Here is a 23,514-nt window from a genome sequence, read left to right on the forward strand (position 1 = left end):
TCCCTCCCAGAGTTCACGCCACAACCCCCTGAGCCCCCTCCCAAACCCCTCCTAGAGCCCGCATCCCAGCCCTGAGCCCTCCCAGCCCAAACCCCAGGCCCCCGCAGCTGGAGCCTGCACCCCAAACCCCAGCCCTGAACCTCTCATTTCTGTCCCCACCCCAGGGTCCTCGGCCCCTCCTGCGCCCCTGCCCCAGCCCAGGGAAAGTGACAGGGAGGTGGATGGAGTGGGCAGGGCAGGGGTGTTCGGTTTTGTGTGATTAGAAAGTTGGCAACTCTAGTCTGCCCTCCCCTCCGGGTACATCTTCCTGGTACTTTTCTGTGACGTTTTCAGACTCCTGCGTCAGCGTTCGGTTCAGCCTGCAGAGGAGATCACTGGCAGCCAGGCTCCTCCATTTGCAGGTGGGCAGCTCTGGTCCCACAGAAGATGCTCGTCACCCCTAGCCGCAGGCCTGGCAAGCATGGCTGCTGGATACGTCTGTGCCCCCTCCCAGGGGGTCTGTACGTGCATTTCACACGGAGGCTGGGGACTAGTGAGACAGCGGCTGTCACGGGAGCCCTCCTGTGCCAGTCTCTGGAGCCCTAGGACATACGCTCCAGACACAGGAGCTCCCCGTAACCCTGTGCACCTCTGGGACCCTTCACTGTTGGCACCCAGAGGTACCTGGGTCAAAATCGACTACTGCACCCTTTGCCCCCAGGCCTGGGACAGGTGAGCGGCCTGCCAGGCTCCCCCCAGGCATGCTGAGTGGCAGAGCCAGCCAGGCAGGGCACAGGCCTGCTGGAGAGGGGAGACTGGGCCTTGGGGAGCCCTGCACCTGGCTCCAGCAGCCCTGGGCTTGCACCTTGCAGGCCCAAGGTGCCCCCAGCCCCACGGCAGGTGTGTTGCACCCTGTGCCAGGAGGGGGCTGGCTCCAGGCAGAGCTAGGCACGGGGCGGGGGGGTTGCAGAGGTGCTGCCAGGCCTTCCCCTCCCCCTGCGAGACTTCTGCTGTAGTCGGCCCTGGAGTGCGGGCGCCGTGCTGGGCAGAGAGCCCCAGCAACTGCCCCTTTTGCAGCCGCAGCTCCCCTGCCCCACACCACGAGCTGCACAGCACAGGGCAGTGAGAGTGCATGCCACTGCCCTGCACCGTGCCCCCTGCTGGGACTGGAGGAGCCGGGAGCTCCCCCCCAGCCCTGCTCCAGGCCCCTGGTGCCAGAGGCCAGGCCCTGACAGCTGGCCCTGTGGAGGCCGCGGTGCGGGCAGGGGCTACGGGAGCCCTGCAGCTGCTGGCACGTGTTGGTCTCGCTGCTCCAGGGCAGGGCACCTGCTCCAGGGTAGCCGTCCGGATTCCCATTCCCTCCCCTTCAGCCAGGCTGGCTCTGGGGCTGCCCCCCCGGCTGTGCCCGTATCCCCCAGCCTGGCACCAGGGGGCGCTGTGCTGGGGAGGTGCTGCCCCCCCCGGCTGTGCCCGTATCCCCCAGCCTGGCACCAGGGGGCGCTGTGCTGGGGAGGTGCTGCCCCCCCCCGGCTGTGCCCGTATCCCCCAGCCTGGCACCAGGGGGCGCTGTGCTGGGGAGGTTCTGCCCCCCCCGACTGTGCCCGTATCCCCCAGCCTGGCAAAAGGGGGCGCTGTGCCGGGGAGGTTCTGCCCCCCCCCCCGGCTGTGCCCATATCCCCCAGCCTGGCAAAAGGGGGCGCTGTGCTGGGGAAGTTCTGCCCCCCCAGCTGTGCCAGTATCCCCCAGCCTGGCACCAGGGGGCGCTGTGCTGGATAGGGGCTGCCCCCCCGGCTGTGCCCGTATCCCTCACCCTGGCACCAGGGGGCGCTGTGTTGGGGAGGTTCTGCCCCCCCCGGCTGTGCCCGTATCCCCCAGCCTGGCACCAGGGGGCGCTGTGCTGGGGAAGTTCTGCCCCCCCAGCTGTGCCAGTATCCCCCAGCCTGGCACCAGGGGGCGCTTTGCTGGGGAGGTTCTGCCCCCCCGGCTGTGCCAGTATCCCGCACCCTGGCACCAGGGGGCGCTGTGCTGGGGGAGGTGCTGCACCCCCCAGCTGTGCCCGTATCCCCCAGCCTGGCACCAGGGGGCGCTGTGCTCTCCATGGTCATTTTCCTGCCCATTGTATTGCCTGGTGCCTGTCTGTGGGCCCCAGCCCCCCTGCTACAAGCTGCGCTCAGCCTCCCTGGGCCATGGGGAGCCCTGCCCTCACCTTGCACACCTAGCTGCCGCCAGCCCCGGGCCATACCCATCACCTGCAGGCAGGGCGCCCAGCACTGCAAGCTTCCCCAGAGCAGTGCCCTCCTGCAATGGGAGGCCTGGTCCCCATGGGGTGGGCTGCCCCAGAGTGGGAGGGGCTGGGTCCCTGTGGGGTGACCATGGTCCTGTGGGTCCATCGTTGTTTCCAGGTCTCTCTGCTGAGTGAATGGGGGGCTCGGAGGGGGAGGGGGAAGCATGGTCGGCCCTGGGCCTGGCACTGACTGCGCTGGGCAATCAGGTCAGGAGGACGTGACTTGGGGGTGCAGCTACCAGGGCACAGGCTCGTCAGCATTCCAGGAGCTGCCGCCTCCACTCCCCGCTTCCCTGCCCTCCAAGTGTCCTTCGTCTTCCTGGGTCTGCAGGCAGCTCCCAGCCAGGGCAGCCGGGGGCACTGGCTGGAGGTTGTGCTCCTGGCAGGGGTGTCTGCCTTCCATGGCAGCCTGCTGGGGATGGCCCCTGGTGCCCAGCTGTGGGCAGCGAGACCCTGGAGGGGATACCTGTGAGTGGGGTAGAAACCCCCCGCTTGGGATACTATACCCCCCCCCTCCCCCGGCAGCATTAGTGCTGGGAACCTGCCAGAGAGAGTGTGTGTCTGCCCCAGGTCACGCAGCCTGAGCAGCAAGGCCAGAGATGGAACCCAGGAGTCCTGTGTCCCAGCCCCCCTGCTCTAACCCACCAGACCCCACTGGCCCCCAGAGCCAGGAGAGAAGCCAGGAGTCCTGGCTCCCAGCCCCCCTGCTCTTACCCACTAGGCACCACTGCCCCCCAGAGCCAGGAGAGAAGCCAGGAGTCCTGGCTCCCAGCCCCCCTGCTCTAACCCACCAGACCCCACTGGCCCCCAGAGCCAGGAGAGAAGCCAGGAGTCCTGGCTCCCAGCCCCCCTGCTCTTACCCACTAGGCACCACTGCCCCCCAGAGCCAGGAGAGAAGCCAGGAGTCCTGGCTCCCAGCCCCCCTGCTCTAACCCACCAGACCCCACTGGCCCCCAGAGCCAGGAGAGAAGCCAGGAGTCCTGGCTCCCAGCCCCCCTGCTCTTACCCACTAGGCACCACTGCCCCCCAGAGCCAGGAGAGAACCCAGGAGCCCAGCCCCCCTGCTCTTACTCACTAGGCACCGCTGGCCCCCCCCCCCGAACCAGGAGAGAAGCCAGGAGTCCTGGCTCCCGGCCCCTCCCCCATTCTCGCCCACTGGGCCTCTCTCCCTCTGCGGTGGATCTCGCCCACCCACAGATGGGTGCCGGGCCGGGTGCAGCCCCAGCGGGGCCCGGGGACGGAGCGGGTCCGGGTGTGAGGGAGGCAGGGAGGGGGCAGCGCTGGCTCGGGCTGGGGAGTCGAGCAGCTGCCTGAGCGTGTTCAGGGGCGGGGGAGCCGCAGCCTGCTGAGGAGCTGGAGCCGTGGTGCCGGCAGGCTGCACCGGCAGGCAGCCCGCCCGGGAGACGGGCGCACAAAGGGCTACTGAGCAGCTGCCGCGCGGGGGGCCCGCCGGGGGGGCGCAGCCCGGCGACGGGGACCCGGGCCGCATTCCGTCGCCGTGGTGATCCGGGCCTGCGGTTGCCAGCGCCCGCGATTGGCGGGAGCAGGGTCCTGCTCTGGCCGCGCCGGGAGCCCGGGACGCGGGGGCCTGACAGCTGGGCATGGGCGGGCGCCGCGGGCAGGCCAGGCGAGGCGGGGCAGCAGGGAGCCCAGGTGCCCGCCCCGGCGCTGGGGCGTGAGGGCCCGCCAGGGACAGGGGCTGGAGCCACCATGAGGGCCTGCTCGCAGGGCAGCGCGGGGGCCGAGCCGCTCTCCAGCCTCCAGGTCTTCGCCAGTAACTGCTCGCTGCACGGCGTCAACCACATCTTCCGGCACGGCTCGCTCTCGCTGCGCCGCGTGCTCTGGGCCCTCTTCTTCCTGGGCTCGCTGGGGCTGCTGCTGGTGGTCTGCATGGAGCGCGTCACCTACTTCTTCACCTACCCGCACGTCACCAGGCTGGACGAGGTGGCCGCGCCCAACCTGACCTTCCCCGCCATCACCATCTGCAACCTCAACGAGTTCCGCTTCTCCCGCATCACCCGCAACGACCTCTACCACGTGGGCCAGCTGCTGGCCCTGCTCAGCGACCGCTACGAGGTCCGCAGCCCCCACCTGGCCGAGCCCCAGCTGCTGGCTGCCCTGCGGGACAAGGCCAACTTCCGGCACTTCAAAGCCAAGCCCTTCGACATGGCCGACTTCTACAACCGCACGGGCCACGACATGGCCGAGATGCTGCTGCAGTGCAGCTTCCGTGGGGCCGACTGCGGCGCCCAGAACTTCACCGCGGTGAGTGCGGCCCCCGGCCGGCACGGCCCCAGCCTGCCTCAGGCCCGGGGCTGGGGGTGGCTCTGCCTGCGGGGGGCTGGGCAAGGCGGGGGGATGTTTGACTCCAGGCCTGGGGGGCAGCTCGCGGGGGGGTCCTGGGCTGGGTCTGTCCGTCACTTGGCGGGGCGGGGGGCTGTTGGCACGGCTGCGTTGGGCTCGTTGGACTCGCGCCCCCAGGGCATCAGCGAGGGAACAGGGTGACGATTCACCCCTCCCCCACGTGCCTAGTGCTGGGCACGGCACTCCTGCTCCCCCCGCGGCTGGGCTGCTGTCCCCCCATCTCTGGAGCTAATACCCGCCCGGCAGGACCAGGCCCCGCTCCGGGGCCCATCTGTTCCCTAGCCCAGCTGTCTGCAGACGGGCCAGGCTCCCCTCTGCCTCTGGTACCCCACAGCCACGGAGCTGCCGGCCCCGCCCGGGTGCATGGGCCCCCAGCTGTCTCTGGTGCCACGAGCAGGGCGACATTCGGGAGCCGGGGCTGGAGGCTAAGGCTGAGCCATCAGCTCCCGAAAGCACCTTTCTGGGCTGCAGGCCGACGGGCGTTTCCCAGAGGAGACACCCCGGATGCCGCCCCAGGGTCACTACAGCCCTCCTCACAGGATGGGCCCGAATGCCACAAGCAATGGCCTGGCCCCTGCAGCCTGGCTAGGACCCCCCGCTTCGCCCCGTCGGCCTGTGGGCCTGGCTGTCCCCCTGGCTGGCTGAGCGGCGCTGGACGCTCTGACCCCGTTGATATTCCCTACACCCTGCCAGCTGCGCTGCCCTGTGCCGGTCAGCGGCCTTGTGGCTCAGACACACCCTCGCGGCGCGCGCCCAAGCCGGCCTGGCACAGGGGGTTCAGTTGGAACCATTTCTGCGGTTTGCAGTGACACGGACCCGATCCCTTGGGAACGCTCCCTGCACCCCCAGCCAAGCCACTTCTCGGCTGCACGCCGCTCGCCTCACTGGCCAGCGAGCGCCGCTGTGTCCTCCCTCTGGCCCGTCCTGCACCGCGCTGGGTGCCGAGAGTGACTCTGCTGCCCCAGCCCAGGTGGGACAGGCGGCGTTGGCTGGCCATGGCCACAGCTCCCCCAGGCGGCCCAAATGGGGGGCAGGCAGAGCTCAGTGTCCTTCGCACCCACAGGACCATGCTCGCAGCCTAGTGCCAGGAGCAGAAACCAAGAGTCCCGCGGCTAGCATCACCACTCTCGCACACTTGGGTAAAGCGGGGGCTGTGTGTGCACGCGTGTGTGACGCAGGGGCCATGGGTGCCCGTGTGTGTGTGACACGGGGCGGTGTGTGTGCATTGGGTCTCCCTGACCAGGCTGCTCTGCTGTGGGTAACTCCCCCGTCAGCCCCGCCCCCCTGGAGCTGGGACCTGCCCTCGAGAGCGGACGCTGGCGCGTGGGTGCAGATCCTGCTAATGCCCAATGCTGGGCGGAGCTGGACCCTGTGCAAGCTGTGCCAGGGGCCTGCTGCAGCTGCGGGGCAAGCGGGCGGGTGCACGGCCTTGGCTGGTGTTTGCTGGGTGCTGCCCCTTTAAGAACGGAGTGGGGCAGACAGTGTTTGCAGGAGGTAGGTGGGGAGGATTCCTCTCTGGGGCAGGGCAGAAGCCCTGGCTCAGAGGAGCTCCCAGGTACTTCAGCTCTGGCCTCTCCCAGCAGGGGGCGCTGTGGGGGGCGGGGCAGGTGCACTGGCTGTGGGGGGGGAGCTCCCGGCTACTCCAGTCCCAGCAGGGGGCACTGTGGGGGCGGGGCAGGTGCGTGGGCTGCAGCGAGAGAGGGACCCCGGGAGACTCAGGAATGGGGTGAGCAGAGCTGGGGATGGAGCCAGGCGCTGAGAGTGCTGAGGCCTAGGGTGGCGCCTGCCCGAGCAGGGCGACAGGCTGGGACCTTCGTGTGGGGCCGGGATGCAGGGCAGGGGGGCACCAGGTGCAGACTCTCTGTTTCCCGCGCGGGGCAGGCAGGCCGCACGCTCCAGGCTGAGGGGAGGGATCCCTCTGTCCCCACCTATGCGGAGCCGGTGGAACTCCCTGCCACAGGGTCTCGCTCGGGCCAAGCGTTCAGGCACGGTCAGAGCGTCGGACGTTGCTGTGGATAACGAGAGCGTCCATCTAGCCGGGCTGCCTGCGACAGCACTGGGCCGGCGTCCGCTAGGGGCTTGGGGGGTCTCCCTCTGGGCAGGGTCCCTTGGAGCTGCTGGGCCTGGCCCCGCTGGGCCGGGCCGGCCTGGCAGCTTGGGGGCCAGGGAGAAGGCAGATCCAGGGACGAGCGGGGGCGTGGGAGGCTGGACAGGGGACAGGCCCATGGAGGGGGCAATGAGGGAGCCCCGCGACCCTTCCCTGCCCCACATGGCTCCGGCCTGAAGGGGCAGCCCCAAGCTCACAGCCCCTCCTGGCAGTGCCCACCCTGTGCTCAGCTCTTGCTGCAGCTGGGGTCACCCCCCAGCACAGGGAGCCTGTGGGGCCAACCCCACAATAGCAGCCGTGTCCCCCCCCTGAGCCCCGGTGGGCAGGCGAGGAGCGTTCAAAGGAGACCGGACACGGATGGTCATGGAGGCGGCTCCCCGCCCCGCGTCACCATGGCCCCCTCTCCCCCTTCTTTAGATGGATCCTTTGTTACCATGGCAATGGCTCCCCTCTTTCAGTGCAGCCGTTGCCATGGCGATGCCTCCCCTCCCTTACCTGTGTAGCTGTTGCCAGGACAGCGTCCCTGGTGTGGGTTGGGTGCTGCGGTACCCGCATGGGCCTGCTGCGCCCATCACACCCCTACCCAGGGCACTGGGGTGAAAGTCTCCAACCCAGGGCCCAGTCGCCATTTCGGGGTGCCCCACACGGGGGGGGGGGAGGGGGCGCATGTGTGATGCAGCAGGGAGGGGGAGTGTTGACCTGGGAATGCGGCAGGGGACTTTCATTGCAGATGGGAGACCTGAGAGCCTGTCACCTGAGCCAGGAGGGGGAGGTGACACCTCTGCCCAGGAAACTAGACAAAGGCTGCAGGAGGGAGCCTGCTGGGGGGTTAGTTTTCAGTTTGGGGCTGGGTGGAGGAACGCAGGGAACCCCAGGGCTGGGGTCTAAGCTCCCTGCTCCCCCAGAAGGACTTGGCTGAGGGGTCCCGGGGGTACCCACAAGCTCTGTTTTAGACTGTGTTCCTATTGTCCAATAAACCTCTCATTCTGCTGGCTGAGAGTCACAGCGAATCCCAGGAAGAGGGGTGCAGGGCCTGGACTCCCCCACACTCCGTGACAACTGGTGGCAGCGGTGGGATGTACTGCACCCCGTGGACGGCGCTTCCTGCAGTAAGTGACTGGGGAGCAGTAAAACAAACGGGGATTGACGGGGACCAGGCGTCTGAAGATTCAGAGAGAGACGGTTTCAAGGGGCGGTTAACCCCTGGAAGTGTGTGACCAGAGAGAAGGACTTCTGCAGTAACAGGGTCCCCCGGGGGATTGCAGCGAGCGGTCCCAGGGGTGGAGGAGTCTGCAGCTCGACCCTGGCAAAGAGGTGGTGACCTCAAGAAGGACTGGCACACGAGGGGCTTTTCCTGGAAACTGTGGAAAGCTGCCCGGCCTGCGAGAGGCCAGCAGGGAGATGTACACTAAACGCCTTAAGAGCGACCTGGTGGAGCTGTGCAGGCAGAGGGGGCTACGCATCGGGAAGTCCACCAAGGAACAGCTGATCGCCCAGTTGGAGGAGAGGGATCGCTTGGATGACCCGATCCCTGTCCCGGAGGGAAGCCGCCCGGCGGACGCAGCGTGGGGCTTGGGGCTGGGAGGGGTCAGACTGCTGCCAAGGACATCCCGAGACCCTTCCTACCTAGGCCTGGGGGAGGGGTTGGGGGAAGCCCGGCGAATACGGAGAGCACCCTGACCCTGGCAGCCAGCAGGGGATTCTCCCAGCAGAGCTCCCTGGAGTGGATGCGGCTGGAATGGGAGAGGGAGATGAAAATGAGGGAGCTGGAGGATCATGAAAAGCAACGTCAACATGAGCAGGAGGAGAAGGAGCGGGACGTCAGGAGAAGGAGAGGCAACATAGGCATGAGCAGGAGGAGAAGGAGAGGCAACGCCAGCATGAACTGGAGCTGGCCAGGCTGAGGAGCAGTGGGGCCCCGGCTGCGGTGCGTGAGGGGGGACCCAAGACTGCAAGGAACTTTGATAAGTGCTTCCTGGCCCAGCGGAAGGAGGGGGAGGACATAGATAGCTTCCTGACGGCCTTTGAGAATGCCTGTGAGCTGCACAGGGTTGACCCTGCAGACAGGCTCCAGTTTCTCACCCCCTTACTGGACCCCAAAGCCGTGGAGGTGTACAGCCGAATGACAGGGGCAGAGGCAGGGGACTATGAACTGTTCAAACAGGCCCTGCTCCGTGAGTTTGGGCTGATCCCCGAGATGTACCGGAGAAGGTTCCGGAGTCAGCGTAAAACGCCTGAGGTCACCTACCTACAACTGGTCAACCGGATGCAGGGGTATGCCCGCAAGTGGACAGCTGGGGCCCGAGCTAAAGGGGACCTGCTTGACCTAATCGTACTGGAGCAACTGTATGAACAGTGCCCGTCCGACCTGAGGCTGTGGTTGGGGGACAAAAAGCTCGAGAACCCCCAGCACGCAGGGCAGCTGGCCGACGAGTTTGTGAACAGTCGGTCAGGGGGTAGCCGGGAGGAGCCCCAAAAGAACAGGCCCCCCCGACGCAGAGAGAGAGTCACCAGGGGGCCTCCCAGCGGGGAAATAGGGAGAACCCCCTCCCAAGGGGAACGCCTGGCGTCGGGCCCCTCCGACCCGCTCGAGGGGACCAATGTGACCTGAGCTGCTATCACTGTGGCCAGAGAGGCCACGTACGGACCCAGTGCCCCGGGCTCAGGGACAAACTGAACAGACCCAACCTACCCAGGGTTAACTGGGTAGGGACTCAGCTGGACGAGGGGCAGACGGCCCAGGCAAGGGGGGCTGCCAGTTTACCACCTGCTCAGGAGGGAAGAGTACTCCAGGCCAGCTCCGCCAGAGGGCTGGAGGCTCTGGACTCAGGGTGCTCGGTTTACAGGGTGGGCACGGGGCTGTCCCTCCGGAGAGAGTGCCTTGTTCCCCTGGAGGTGGATGGGAGGAAGGTCAATGGATACTGGGATACGGGCGCGGAGGTGACGCTGGCCCGGCCCGAGGTGGTGGCCCCAGATCGGGTGGTGCCCAACACCTACCTGACCCTGACAGGGGTGGGCGGGACCCCATTCAAGGTGCCCGTGGCGAGGGTACATTGAAATAGGGGGACAAGGAGGGCCCCAAGGACGTGGGGGTGCACCTTCATTTGCCCACTGAGGTTTTGGTGGGGGGGGACCTAGAGGACTGGCCAAATAACCCCCAGACCGCCCTGGTTGTGACCCGCAGCCAGAGCCGGCGAGGGGCACTGCACCCTGACCTTGGGGAGGGTACCACACCGGAGGCGCAGGACCCTACCCTGGTGGGGAGGGAGCGCCGAGGGGCATAGCTCAGAGAGGCTGTGGCCTCAGACCTGGCCAGTGAGGGGGAACCGGTTGTGATGAAGTGGGACTGTTCTTAATGTTTCCTCTGAATAGTGTGGGGGTGCCTCAGTTTCCCCTATGCTTGACAAAGCCCTGGCTGGGATGATTTAACTGGGAATTGGTCCTGCTTCGAGCAGGGGGTTGGACTAGATGACCTTCTGGGGTCCCTTCCAACCCTGATATTCTATGATTCTATGCAGTTCTTAAGTCTCTAGGTGGTGGGATAAGGGGGTATGATCACTGCAGAGCCCTAGAGGGCAGGTGTGTGCAGGGGTCTGGAGACAGAGAATGGCCGACACCCTGTTTCCTGGCAACTGATGGCCTGGGCCCTTCCCCCCTGCAAGGTGAGAGCTAAAGGATTGGAGAACAAAGGAATCCGGTGACCACCTGGCTCTGGAAAGGAACAAAGCCAGAGGAGCGGGGGCTGGAGAGAGTTTCAGTTTGGGGCTGGCTGGGACATGGAGTGAAGGGCAGACATGGTTGTCTGGCTCACTGCCCCCCAAAATGGACCTGGCTGAGGGGTCCTGTTCTCTGCACCTACAAGCTCTGTTTTAGACCATGTTCCTGTAGTCTAATAAACCTCTGTTTTACTGGCTGGCTGAGAGTCACGTCTGACTGCGAAGTTGGGGTGCAGGACCCCCTGGGCAGACTCGCTGTGGGAAGCGCACGGAGGGGCAGAGGAGGCTGAATTCTCCGAGGTCAGACCCAGGAAGGTGGAAGCTGTGTGAGCTTTCAGAGTAACAGCCGTGTTAGTCTGTATTCGCAAAAAGAAAAGGAGTACTTGAGGCACCTTAGAGACTAACCAATTTATTAGAGCATAAGCTTTCGTGAGCTACAGCTCACTTCATCAGATGCATATCGTGGAAACTGCTGCAGACTTTATATATACACAGAGAATATGAACCAATACCTCCTCGCACCCCACTGTCCTGCTGGTAAAAGCTTATCTAAAGTGATCATCAGGTGGGCCATTTCCAGCACAAATCCAGGTTTTCTCACCCTCCACCCCCCCACACAAATTCACTCTCCTGCTGGTGATAGCCCATCCAAGTGACAACTCTTTACACAATGTGCATGACAATCAAGTTGGGCTATTTCCTGCACAAATCCAGGTTTTCTCACATCCCCCGCACCCCCATACACACACAAACTCACTCTCCTGCTGGTAATAGCTCATCCAAACTGACCACTCTTCAAGTTTAAATCCAAGTTAAACCAGAACATCTGGGGGGGGGGGTAGGAAAAAACAAGAGGAAACAGGCTACCTTGCATAATGACTTAGCCACTCCCAGTCTCTATTTAAGCCTAAATTAATAGTATCCAATTTGCAAATGAATTCCAATTCAGCAGTTTCTCGCTGGAGTCTGGATTTGAAGTTTTTTTGTTTTAAGATAGCGACCTTCATGTCTGTGATTGCGTGACCAGAGAGATTGAAGTGTTCTCCGACTGGTTTATGAATGTTATAATTCTTGACATCTGATTTGTGTCCATTTATTCTTTTACGTAGAGACTGTCCAGTTTGACCAATGTATATGGCAGAGGGGCATTGCTGGCACATGATGGCATAGATCACATTGGTGGATGTGCAGGTGAACGAGCCTCTGATAGTGTGGCTGATGTTATTAGGCCCTGTGATGGTGTCCCCTGAATAGATATGTGGGCACAATTGGCAACGGGCTTTGTTGCAAGGATAAGTTCCTGGGTTAGTGGTTCTGTTGTGTGGTATGTGGTTGTTGGTGAGTATTTGCTTCAGGTTGCGGGGCTGTCTGTAGGCAAGGACTGGCCTGTCTCCCAAGATTTGTGAGAGTGTTGGGTCATCCTTTAGGATAGGTTGTAGATCCTTAATAATGCGTTGGAGGGGTTTTAGTTGGGGGCTGAAGGTGACGGCTAGTGGCGTTCTGTTATTTTCTTTGTTAGGCCTGTCCTGTAGTAGGTAACTTCTGGGAACTCTTCTGGCTCTATCAATCTGTTTCTTTACTTCTGCAGGTGGGTATTGTAGTTGTAAGAAAGCTTGACAGAGATCTTGTAGGTGTTTGTCTCTGTCTGAGGGGTTGGAGCAAATGCGGTTGTATCGCAGAGCTTGGCTGTAGACGATGGATCGTGTGGTGTGGTCAGGGTGAAAGCTGGAGGCATGCAGGTAGGAATAGCGGTCAGTAGGTTTCCGGTATAGGGTGGTGTTTATGTGACCATTGTTATTAGCACTGTAGTGTCCAGGAAGTGGATCTCTTGTGTGGACTGGACCAGGCTGAGGTTGGTGGTGGGATGGAAATTGTTGAAATCATGGTGGAATTCCTCAAGGGCTTCTTTTCCATGGGTCCAGATAATGAAGATGTCATCAATATAGCGCAAGTAGAGTAGGGGATTTAGGGGACGAGAGCTGAGGAAGCGTTGTTTGGTCAAACTGGACAGTCTCTACGTAAAAGAATAAATGGACACAAATCAGATGTCAAGAATTATAACATTCATAAACCAGTCGGAGAACACTTCAATCTCTCTGGTCATGCAGTCACAGACATGAAGGTCGCTGTCTTACAACAAAAAAACTTCAAATCCAGACTCTAGCGAGAAACTGCTGAATTGGAATTCATTTGCAAATTGGATACTATTAATTTAGGCTTAAATAGAGACTGGGAGTGGCTAAGTCATTATGCAAGGTAGCCTGTTTCCTCTTGTTTTTTCCTACCCCCCCCCCCCAGATGTTCTGGTTTAACTTGGATTTAAACTTGGAGAGTGGTCAGTTTGGATGAGCTATTACCAGCAGGAGAGTGAGTTTGTGTGTGTATGGGGGTGGGGGGGATGTGAGAACCTGGATTTGTGCAGGAAATAGCCCAACTTGATTGTCATGCACATTGTGTAAAGAGTTGTCACTTTGGATGGGCTATCACCAGCAGGAGAGTGAATTTGTGTGGGGGGGTGGAGGGCGAGAAAACCTGGATTTGTGCTGGAAATGGCCCACCTGATGATCACTTTAGATAAGCTATTACCAGCGGGACAGTGGGGTGGGAGGAGGTATTGTTTCATATTCTCTGTGTATATATAAAGCCTGCTGCAGTTTCCACGATATGCATCTGAGGAAGTGAGCTGTAGCTCACGAAAGCTTATGCTCAAATAAATTGGTTAGTCTCTAAGGTGCCACAAGTACTCCTTTTCTTCTTGCTGTGTGAGCTGTGTGTCCTGCAGACAGGCTGCTCATAGGAAGGCGACTGCCCCAGAAGTCCTGCCTGGCTTCGTAGGGAGAAGCATTCCAGAGCACCGCCAGGGGACTCCGTGACACAGGTCCCCATCCCTTCCCCAGCCGCTGAGTTCCAGGCCGAGTTGAGGAAAGATCCCTCCTTGCGGAAGCTCAGGGACCTGGCCGACCTCAGTGTGGAACGGGCCATGAGGAGAGGCTGCCAGGAGAGGTTCCTGTGGGAGAAGGGGTTCCTGTACCGAGAATGGGCTCCCCCAGGGGAAATGGAGTCCTGTGGGATCAGGAGGCAGCTGGTGGTCCCCCAGAAGTATCTCCGCAAGGTCCTGTACCTGGCCCATGACATCCCCCTCGCAGGGCACCAGGGAATCCGGCGCACCCGGCAGAGGCTGCTACAGAACTTTTACTGGCCCAGGGTCTTTACCACAGTCCGGCAGTATTGCCGATCCTGTGACCCCTGTCAGAGGCTGGGGAAGGACCGGGACAAGGGGAAAGCGGCTTTGAGACCTTTGCCCATCATAGAGGAGCCTTTCCAGAAGGTGGCCATGGACATCGTGGGGCCTCTCAGCAAGACGACCCGGTCGGGGAAGCAATACATTCTGGTGGTGGTAGATTTTGCCACCCGCTACCCCGAGGCAGTGCCCTTAGCTTCCATTGAAGCAGACACCGTGGCCGATGCGCTCCTGACCATTTTCAGTCGAGTGGGGTTCCCCAAGGAAGTCTTGACAGACCAAGGATCCAACTTCATGTCGGCCCTGCTCCGGTGCTTGTGGGAGAAATGTGGGGTCCGGCACGACTGGGCCTCAGCTTATCACCCCCAGTCCAATGGGCTGGTGGAGAGGTTCAATGGGACGCTAAAGATGATGCTGAAAACCTTTATGAACCAGCACCCGCAGGACTGGGACAAGTACTTACCTCACCTGCTGTTCGCGTACAGGGAGGTGCCCCAGGAGTCTACCGGATTTTCGCCTTCAAACTGTTATATGGAAGGAGGGTGAGGGGCCCCCTGGACCTGATGAGAGACGAGTGGGAGGGGAAGGCCACTCCCGATGGAGAGTCAGTGGTGGAGTATGTCCTGATCTTCCGAGAGAGACTGGCTGAACTCATGGGCCTGGCCAGGGAGAATCTGGCCAGAGCCCAGAGGAAGCAGAAGGTCTGGTATGACCGCACGGCACGGGCCCGTGCCTACGCCACCGGGGATCCGGTGATGGTTCTCATTCCCGTGAGAAAGAACAAACTACAGGCCGCCTGGGAGGGCCCTTTCAAGGTCGTCAAGCAGCTCAATGAGGTAAACTATGTGGTGGAGCTGTCGAACCGGGCGCACCACCGCCGGGTGTACCATGTGAATATGATGAAGCCATATTATGCCAGGGGGAATGCGGTGTTGGCCGTGTGTGGACAGTGGGAAGAGCAGGGAGATGACCCTTTAGTAGATCTATTCCCTGGGACCAGAGCTGGTTCCCCCCTGAAAACAATTCCCCTCTCAGATCAGCTAACCCCTGCCCACCAAGCTGAGGTCAGGGGGGTGCTGCATCCGTACCGACAGCTGTTTTCCAACCAGCCTGGACGCACTAATCTGACTGTCCACCGGGTGCAGACAGGGTCGCACCCGCTGATAAGATGCTCCTCCTTCCGAGTCACAGGGAAAACTGCTCAGGACCTGGAAAGAGAGGTCCGGGACATGCTGGCTTTGGGGGTGATCCAGCCATCGGCCAGCCCTTGGGCCTCGCTGGTGGTGCTGGTCCCCAAAAAGGACGGGTCGGTCCGGTTCTGTGTGGACTATCGGAAGCTCAATGCCATCACTGTATCTGATGCCTACCCCATGCCCAGGCCGGATGAGCTCCTAGACAAGCTGGGAGGAGCCCAGTACCTTACCACCATGGACCTTACAAAGGACTACTGGCAAGTGCCGCTGGATGCAGATGCCCGGCTGAAATCAGCCTTTATCACCCCTCTGGGGCTCTATGAGTTCCTGACCCTGCCTTTCGGCCTCAAAGGAGCGCCGGCCACCTTCCAGCGCCTAGTGGACCAGCTCCTGAGGGGGATGGAGAGTTTTGCCGTGGCGTATATTGATGACATCTGTGTCTTTAGCCAGACCTGGGAGGACCACGTGTCCCAGGTTAGACAAGTGCTGGACCGACTCCAGGGGACTGGGCTGACTGTAAAAGCGGAGAAGTGCAAGGTGGGGATGGCTGAAGTATCTTACCTGGGCCATTGGGTGGGGAGCGGCCGCCTAAAGCCGGAACCAGCCAAGGTGGAGGTGATCAGAGACTGGCCCGCTCCCCACACCAAAAAGCAGGTCCAAGCCTTTATTGGGATGGCAGGATACTACCGAAGATTTGTGCCCCACTTTAGCGCCATCGCCACCCCCATCACGGAGCTATGCAAGAAGGGGAAGCCAGACAAGGTGGTCTGGACCGAGCAGTGCCAGGAGGCTTTCCGGGCGCTGAAGGAGGCTCTGGTCAGTGGCCCAGTTCTGGCAAACCCAGACTTTGACAAGCCCTTTATGGTGTTCACCGACGCCTCCGACACAGGACTGGGGGCGGTGTTAATGCAGGAGGATGAAAAGGGGGAGAGACACCCCATCGTGTACCTGAGCAAGAAGTTGCTACCCCGGGAGCAACACTACGCGGCCATCGAGAAGGAGTGCCTGGCCATGGTGTGGGCCCTCAGGAAACTAGAGCCGTATCTCTTCGGGCGACACTTCACCGTGTACACCGATCACTCTCCCCTGACCTGGCTGCACCAGATGAAAGGAGCCAACGCCAAACTCCTGAGGTGGAGCCTGCTCCTGCAGGATTATGACATGGACGTGGTCCACGTGAAGGGAAGGGCCAACCTGATAGCGGATGCGCTGTCCCGGAGAGGGGGCCCCGAACTTCCCCAGGTCACTGATCAGAGCGACCCCGCCCAGTTCAGTCTCGAAGTGGGGAGAGATGGGACGCAGCAGGGAGGGCAGAGTGTTGACCTGGGAATGTGTCACGGAGTGTGGGGGAGTCCGGGCCCTGCACCCCTCTTCCTGGCATTCACTGAGACTCTCAGCCAGCCAGTAAAACGTGAGGTTTATTGGACAATAGGAACACAGTCTCAAGCAGAACTTGTGGATACACCCAGGCCCCCTCAGTCAGGTGGAGGGCAGGGAGCTTAGACTCCAGCCTTGGGGTTCCCTGCGTTCCAGCACCCAGCTCCAAACTGAAACCAGAACCCCCCCAGCAGGCTCCCTCCAGCAGCCTTTGTCCAGTTTCCAGGGCAGAGGTGTTACCTCCCCCTCCTCCTCCTGGCTCAGGTAACAGGCTCTCAGGTCTCCCATCCGCAGTGAAACTCCCCTGCCACATTCCCAGGTCAACACTCCCCCCTCCTGCGACACACAAACAAAGCCTTTTATGGCATCGAGAAAGGTTCTGGGTGCGGCTGCATCAGACAGACAGTGAGGCTAAACCCAGGATCAGGAGCAAACACTGTTCCCCTCTGCAGCGGGGTAGGACAATTCCCACCTTAGTAACTTCCTGGGATGGTCCCATGGATTCATCCCCCTCCTTTATCCAGCATTGCATGGCAAGCAAGGCCCACAAGCACTCCCCCCGCCCCCCCCCAATCAATAAGCCCCTTTCTCCCCACAAACACATTACTAGTACAAGCCATTGGAGCAAAGGCCAAAGCTGGGTATGTTTGCTCTGGAAAAGAGGAGATTCAGGGGGACATGACAGCAGGCTTTGAATACTTGAAAGGCTGCCACGAAAAGGATGGAGAAAAGCTGTTCTCTCTGGAGAGCAGGACAAGAGGCCATGGGGTCAAACTCCAGCAGAGCAGATTTAGATGAAATCTCAGGAAAAACTTCCCAGCTGTAAGAGCAGTGGGACAATGGAACTGACGCCTGGGGGGGGGGGGGGGTGGAAGCTCCTTCCCTGGAGGTTTCAGAGTAACAGCCGTGTTAGTCTGTATTCGCAAAAAGAAAAGGAGTACTTGTGGCACCTTAGAGACTAACCAATTTATTCGAGCATGAGCTTTCGTGAGCTACAGCTCACTGCATCGGATGCATCCCGTGGAAACTGCAGCAGGCTTTATATATACACAGAGAATATGAAACAATACCCCCTCCCACCCCACTCCTTTTCTTTTTGCTAAGCTATTACCAGCAGGAGAGTGGGGTGGGAGGAGGTATTGGTTCATATTGTCTGTGTGTATATAAAGCCTGCTGCAGTTTCCACGGGATGCATCCGGTGAAGTGAGCTGTAGCTCACGAAAGCTCATGCTCAGATAAACTGGTTAGTCTCTAAGGTGCCCCAAGTCCTCCTTTTCTTCCCTGGAGGGTTTCCCAAGGAGGCTGGAGCCGTCTGTCTGGAATGGGACAGACCCAGCAGCTCCTGCAGGGTGGTGGGGCTTGGACTAGCTGACCCTGGGGTGCTATGATTCTCCCACCCTGCCATTGGGCCCGGCAGTCCATGGTGTGGGAGCACAGAGCATCCCTGACCCCCGGTGCCCAGGCACATCCAGCTCCAGCTACGGTAGCTGCAGGTCCTGGCTGAGGGGGCCGGTTCCGCGGGCCTGGCCGTCACAGGGCCCGTCAGGGGGAATTGGCTCCCCAAGGACTGGGACGAGCCCAGCAACTGCACTGATGTGGACACTGGCCTCCAAGCGGGTGGGTAGCCACGTGCCCATAGCCGCTCTGCACTGGCTGAGCATGGGTCAGGGGCTGGTTTCACGAGCGCAGGCAGGAGGGGGTCACACGGTGGGGACAGGAACGTCGCTTGTGCCAGGGTCCTGCCGTGGGAATACCATCCTGGCCAGTCCCTGAAGGTCGACTCCCAGCTGGTGACAAACCCTGGCATTGTGAACGTCCCCAGTGCACTGTGGGTCGCGAGGGCCTGCGTACCAACGGAATAGTGCCCATATGCTCTTGGGGGGCAAACCCTGGGCACATGGATCCCACCCGTGGGCTGTCCTCAACGCCGACAAGGCCTCCAGACTAGCGTTACTGCGGCCGCCCTGAGGCAAACCGCGCGCCTGGCTGCTCAGACACCCCCGCCGCGCCTGCCGCAGGGTGGACCCCCAGCACCAGACCGGGCAGGCGGCTCCTGCGGTGTCTTTACTCAGGGGGACGCGGCCCCAACCTGCTCCCCACGCTCCAGAAACAAGGCTGTCGTCAGATCTCACCCCGGGGTGCATGGTGCTGGCCCCACCGGCTGTGCTTGTGGCCCTGCGCCAGCCACACCTGGCCACGGACTGGGCTTTACCGGCTGCGCTGAGCACCACGAGGGTGCTGCGCCAGGTATTGCCCCTCCTCCTGCTGCTCAGTCCTCCCCTCCGCCAGGCCCCACTGGTGGGTCAGCCCAAGTGTCCCCCTGGCCTCGCCGAGCTCCTGACGGGCGAGGGACTGGGTAGCTGGGAGTGCGCAGACCAGAACGACAGCTCTGCACTGGCCCAGCCCCCCCCAGACACCGCACAGCTCTGCACTGGCCCAGCTCCCCCAGCCCCCCCCCAGACACAGCACAGCTCTGCACTGGCCCAGCCCCCCCAGCCCCCCCCCCCAGACACCGCACAGCTCTGCACTGGCCCAGCTCCCCCAGCCCCCCCCAGACACAGCACAGCTCTGCACTGGCCCAGCTCCCCCAGCCCCCCCCAGACACAGCACAGCTCTGCACTGGCCCAGCCCCCCCAGCCCCCCCCCCCAGACACAGCACAGCTCTGCACATGGCCCAGCCCCCCCCAGACACCGCACAGCTCTGCACTGGCCCAGCTCCCCCAGCCCCCCCCAGACACAGCACAGCTCTGCACTGGCCCAGCTCCCCCAGCCCCCCCCAGACACAGCACAGCTCTGCACTGGCCCAGCCCCCCCAGCCCCCCCCCCCAGACACAGCACAGCTCTGCACATGGCCCAGCCCCCCCCAGACACCGCACAGCTCTGCACTGGCCCAGCTCCCCCAGCCCCCCCCAGACACAGCACAGCTCTGCACTGGCCCAGCCCCCCCAGCCCTCCCCCAGACACAGCACAGCTCTGCACATGGCCCAGCCCCCCCCAGTCCCCCCAAACACAGCACAGCTCTGCACATGGCCCAGCCCCCCCCAGTCCCCCCCAACACAGCACAGCTCTGCACATGGCCCAGCCCCCCCCAAACACAGCACAGCTCTGCACATGGCCCAGCCCCCCAGCCCCCGCCCCCCAGACACAGCACAGCTCTACACATGGCCCAGTCCCTGTCACGGGGTCCCCGGGCGATGCTCTGGAACTGCTCCCCGTGAAGCCAGGCAGGACTCTGGGGAAGTCTCCTCTCGGGGAGCAGCCTGTCTACAGGACACACAGCTCCCCCGGCTCCACCTTCCTGGGTCGGACCTCGGAGCATTCAGCCTCCTCTGCCCCTCCGTGCGCTTCCCACAGCGAGTCCGCCCAGGTGGGGTCCTGGGGAAGCCAGAGAGTCCTGCCCCCCAACTCCGCAGTCAGACGTGACTCTCAGCCAGCCAGTAACACAGAAGGTTTATTAGACGACAGGAACATGGTCTAAAACAGAGCTTGTAGGTGCAGAGAACAGGACCCCTCAGCTGGGTCCATTTTGGGGGGCAGTGAGCCAGACAACCCCGTCTGCCCTTCACTCCATGTCCCCAGCCAGCCCCAAACTGAAACTCCCTCCAGCCCCTCCTCCTCTGGGCTTTGTTCCTTTCCTGGGCCAGGAGGTCACCTGATTCCTTTGTTCTCCAACCCTTTAGCTCTCACCTTGCAGGGGGGAAGGGTCCAGGCCATCAGTGGCCAGGAAACAGGGTGTCGGCCATTCTCTGTGTCCAGACCCCTGCACACACCTGCCCTCTAGGGCTCTGCAATGATCATACACCCTTACCCCACCACCTAAATACTTAAGAACTGCCTAGGGGAAACTGAGGCACCCCCACACTATTCAGAGGAACCATTAAGAACAGTCCCACTTCGTCACACACCCCCAGCCCCCCCAACACAGCACAGCTCTGCACATGGCCCAGCCCCCCCCCCAACACAGCACAGCTCTGCACATGGCCCAGCCCCCCCCCAACCCCCCCAACACAGCACAGCTCTGCACATGGCCCAGCCCCCCCAGTGCGGCAGGTCCCGGTGCCATGTCTCCCTGGGCTGGACTGGGGCTGACCCCTTGTACCCGGCTCTGTCTCCCCTGCAGATCTTCACACGCCTGGGCAAGTGCTACACGTTCAATGCCGGGGCGCCGGGCACCGAGCTCCTCACCACCGTCAAGGGCGGCTCCGGCAACGGGCTGGAGCTCATGCTGAACATCCAGCAGGACGAGTACCTGCCCGTCTGGGGGGAGAGCGGTGAGGCTGGGCGCTGGGCACAGGGCTCCCCACACACCTGGGACGCCATTACTCCCCCAGACAGCAACACCTGGCATGGACAGCCCCGCCCAACCCCATCACCCCGGGACAGCGACACCCCGCCTCGCCCGGCCCCGTCCGACCCCGTCCCGGGAACAGTGACACCCGGGTCCCCCCACCCCGTCCCCGGGACAGCGACACCCCGCCTCGCCCGGCCCCGCCCGACCCCATCACCCCGGGACAGTGACACCCCGCCTCGCCCGGCCCCCGCCCGACCCCATCCCCGGGACAGCGACACCCGGGTCCCCCCACCCCATCTCCGGGACAGCGACACCCCCGCCTCGCCCAGCCCCGCCCGACCCCGTCCCCGGGACAGTGGCACCCCCGCCTTGCCCGGCCCCACCCGACCTGAACCCGTCCCCAGAACAGGAACACCCAGCATAGACAGACACCCCACCCACCCCCTCAGACAGCCACACCCCCAGCATGGACAGGTCTATCTCACTCCCCCATTCCTGAGGATGAAAAGCCACAAGGCAGGAATCAAGTCCAGCTAGCTCCCCCCCAGAACAGGAGCCCTCTCCCACCCCCTTTAACACCCCTATGCTCTGCTGTGTTGGCAGATGAGATCTCCTACGAAGCTGGGGTCAAGGTGCAGATCCACAGCCAGGAGGAGCCACCCTTCATCGACCAGCTGGGTTTCGGTGTGGCGCCCGGCTTCCAGACCTTCGTGTCCTGCCAGCAGCAGAGGGTATCCGTCCTTCCATCTGTCTGTCCATCCCTGGGGCCTGCGGGCCAGCAGGGGTCCTGCCTATCACCCCAGTGCTCGTGGGGCAGGCAGCTGGGGAGGGAGGGAGCCTTGGTGATGACAGAAAGGGGGGGTCAGCGCCTCAGGGATCCCTGGGGAGGGATTGCTGGCATGAGGCTGCCCCTTCTCTACAAGGGAGGATGTCAGGAGCTGTTTCTTCCCCCAGGCCCTGGCTGTGTGGATCCCCCTGTCGAGGCAGGCTCCCCATGCACGTGTGATCAGAATCTTTGGCCACCAGTGTCTGCGGGGGGCACTTTCTGTGCCTGCGTGTCCTGGTGCCACCCACCTGGGGGCATCCAGAGGCAAAGTGACCCTGACTACTTGCCCCACTTGGTACCTGTGGCAGTGAGGTGGGACTCGCATTCCACCAGGTCCACTATAGCACCTTGTCCTCACGCACTTGCAAATATGAAATATTTTGAGTTAGTTGGTTATGATTTGTTGGGTTTGGTTGACTGGGGATGGCTGGGGTGGGCTGGGGATGGCTGGGGTGGGTTGGGGATGGCAGGTTGGTGAACATTAGTTGGGGTTGGTGGTTTGGTTTGGATTGCATTGGATGGAGTTGGGGTCTAGTTGGTTGGGATGGTCAGTTAGGGTTGAGTGGCTGGGGTTCAGGCGGTGTGTTGGGTTAGTAGCAGAGAGTATCTGTCCTTCCATCTGTCTGTCCATAGGTGCAGCTGGTTGGTTTTGGTAGGTTAAGTTTATTTGGTTGAGGTGGGTTGTACTGGTGGGGTGGGTTAGTAGCTGGGGTTGGCTGGTTAGGGTTAGTAGCTGGGGTTGGTTGGGGTTAGTTGGTTGGGGACGGTGGCTGGTTAGGGTTAGTAGCTGGTGTTGGCTGGTTAGGGTTAGTAGCTGGGGTTGGCTGGGGTTAGTTGGTCGGGGTTGGTGGCTGGATTGTGTTAGTAGCTGGTGTTGGCTGGTTGGGGTTAGTAGCTGGGGTTGGTTGGGGTTAGTTGGTTGGGGACGGTGGCTGGTTAGGGTTAGTAGCTGGGGTTGGCTGGGGTTAGTTGGTCGGGGTTGGTGGCTGGATTGTGTTAGTAGCTGGTGTTGGCTGGTTGGGGTTAGTAGCTGGGGTTGGTTGGGGTTAGTTGGTTGGGGACGGTGGCTGGTTAGGGTTAGTAGCTGGGGTTGGCTGGTTGGGGTTAGTAGCTGGTGTTGGCTGGTTGGGGTTAGTAGCTGGGGTTGGTTGGGGTTAGTTGGTTGGGGACGGTGGCTGGTTGGGGTTAGTAGCTGGGGTTGGCTGGTTGGGGTTAGTAGCTGGGGTTGGTTGGGGTTAGTTGGTTGGGGACGGTGGCTGGTTAGGGTTAGTAGCTGGTGTTGGCTGGTTGGGGTTAGTAGCTGGGGTTGGTTGGGGTTAGGGTTAGTAGCTGGGGTTGGTTGGGGTTAGTTGGTTGGGGACGGTGGCTGGTTGGGGTTAGTAGCTGGGGTTGGTTGGGGTTAGTTGGTTGGGGACGGTGGCTGGTTGGGGTTAGTAGCTGGGGTTGGCTGGTTGGGGTTAGTAGCTGGGGTTGGTTGGGGTTAGTTGGTTGGGGACGGTGGCTGGATTGTGTTAGTAGCTGGTGTTGGCTGGTTGGGGTTAGTAGCTGGGGTTGGTTGGGGTTAGTTGGTTGGGGACGGTGGCTGGTTAGGGTTAGTAGCTGGTGTTGGCTGGTTGGGGTTAGTAGCTGGGGTTGGTTGGGGTTAGTTGGTTGGGGACGGTGGCTGGTTAGGGTTAGTAGCTGGGGTTGGTTGGGGTTAGTTGGTTGGGGACGGTGGCTGGATTGTGTTAGTAGCTGGTGTTGGCTGGTTGGGGTTAGTAGCTGGTGTTGGCTGGTTGGGGTTAGTAGCTGGGGTTGGCTGGTTAGGGTTAGTAGCTGGGGTTGGTTGGGGTTAGTTGGTTGGGGACGGTGGCTGGTTAGGGTTAGTAGCTGGGGTTGGTTGGGGTTAGTTGGTTGGGGACGGTGGCTGGATTGTGTTAGTAGCTGGTGTTGGCTGGTTGGGGTTAGTAGCTGGGGTTGGTTGGGGTTAGTTGGTTGGGGACGGTGGCTGGATTGTGTTAGTAGCTGGTGTTGGCTGGTTGGGGTTAGTAGCTGGGGTTGGCTGGTTGGGGTTAGTAGCTGGGGTTGGTTGGGGTTAGTTGGTTGGGGACGGTGGCTGGTTGGGGTTAGTAGCTGGGGTTGGTTGGGGTTAGTTGG

The 23,514-nt window shown here is 61.9% G+C and overlaps 1 protein-coding gene across 3 annotated transcripts in view; it reads left to right on the top strand.

The window, feature by feature from the left end:
• Positions 1-3,537: 3,537 nt before the first annotated feature.
• ASIC3 (acid sensing ion channel subunit 3) overlaps positions 3,538-23,514 on the top strand; it is a 40,171-nt gene continuing 20,194 nt past the window's right edge. The window contains exons 1-3 of one of the 3 annotated variants that reach the window (XM_073334986.2): positions 3,538-4,528; positions 20,382-20,532; positions 21,156-21,283. In XM_073334986.2, coding sequence (XP_073191087.1) covers positions 3,974-4,528; positions 20,382-20,532; positions 21,156-21,283 — 834 coding nt within the window. In that variant the 5' untranslated portion in view covers positions 3,538-3,973. The remainder of the gene's footprint in view (positions 4,529-20,381; positions 20,533-21,155; positions 21,284-23,514) is intronic. The other 2 variants (XM_073334985.2, XM_073334984.2) reach the window with 2 other exon arrangements.

Source organism: Lepidochelys kempii, chromosome 2 (assembly GCF_965140285.1).
Source record: "Lepidochelys kempii isolate rLepKem1 chromosome 2, rLepKem1.hap1, whole genome shotgun sequence".
NCBI classification, from domain to species: Eukaryota; Metazoa; Chordata; order Testudines; family Cheloniidae; genus Lepidochelys; species Lepidochelys kempii.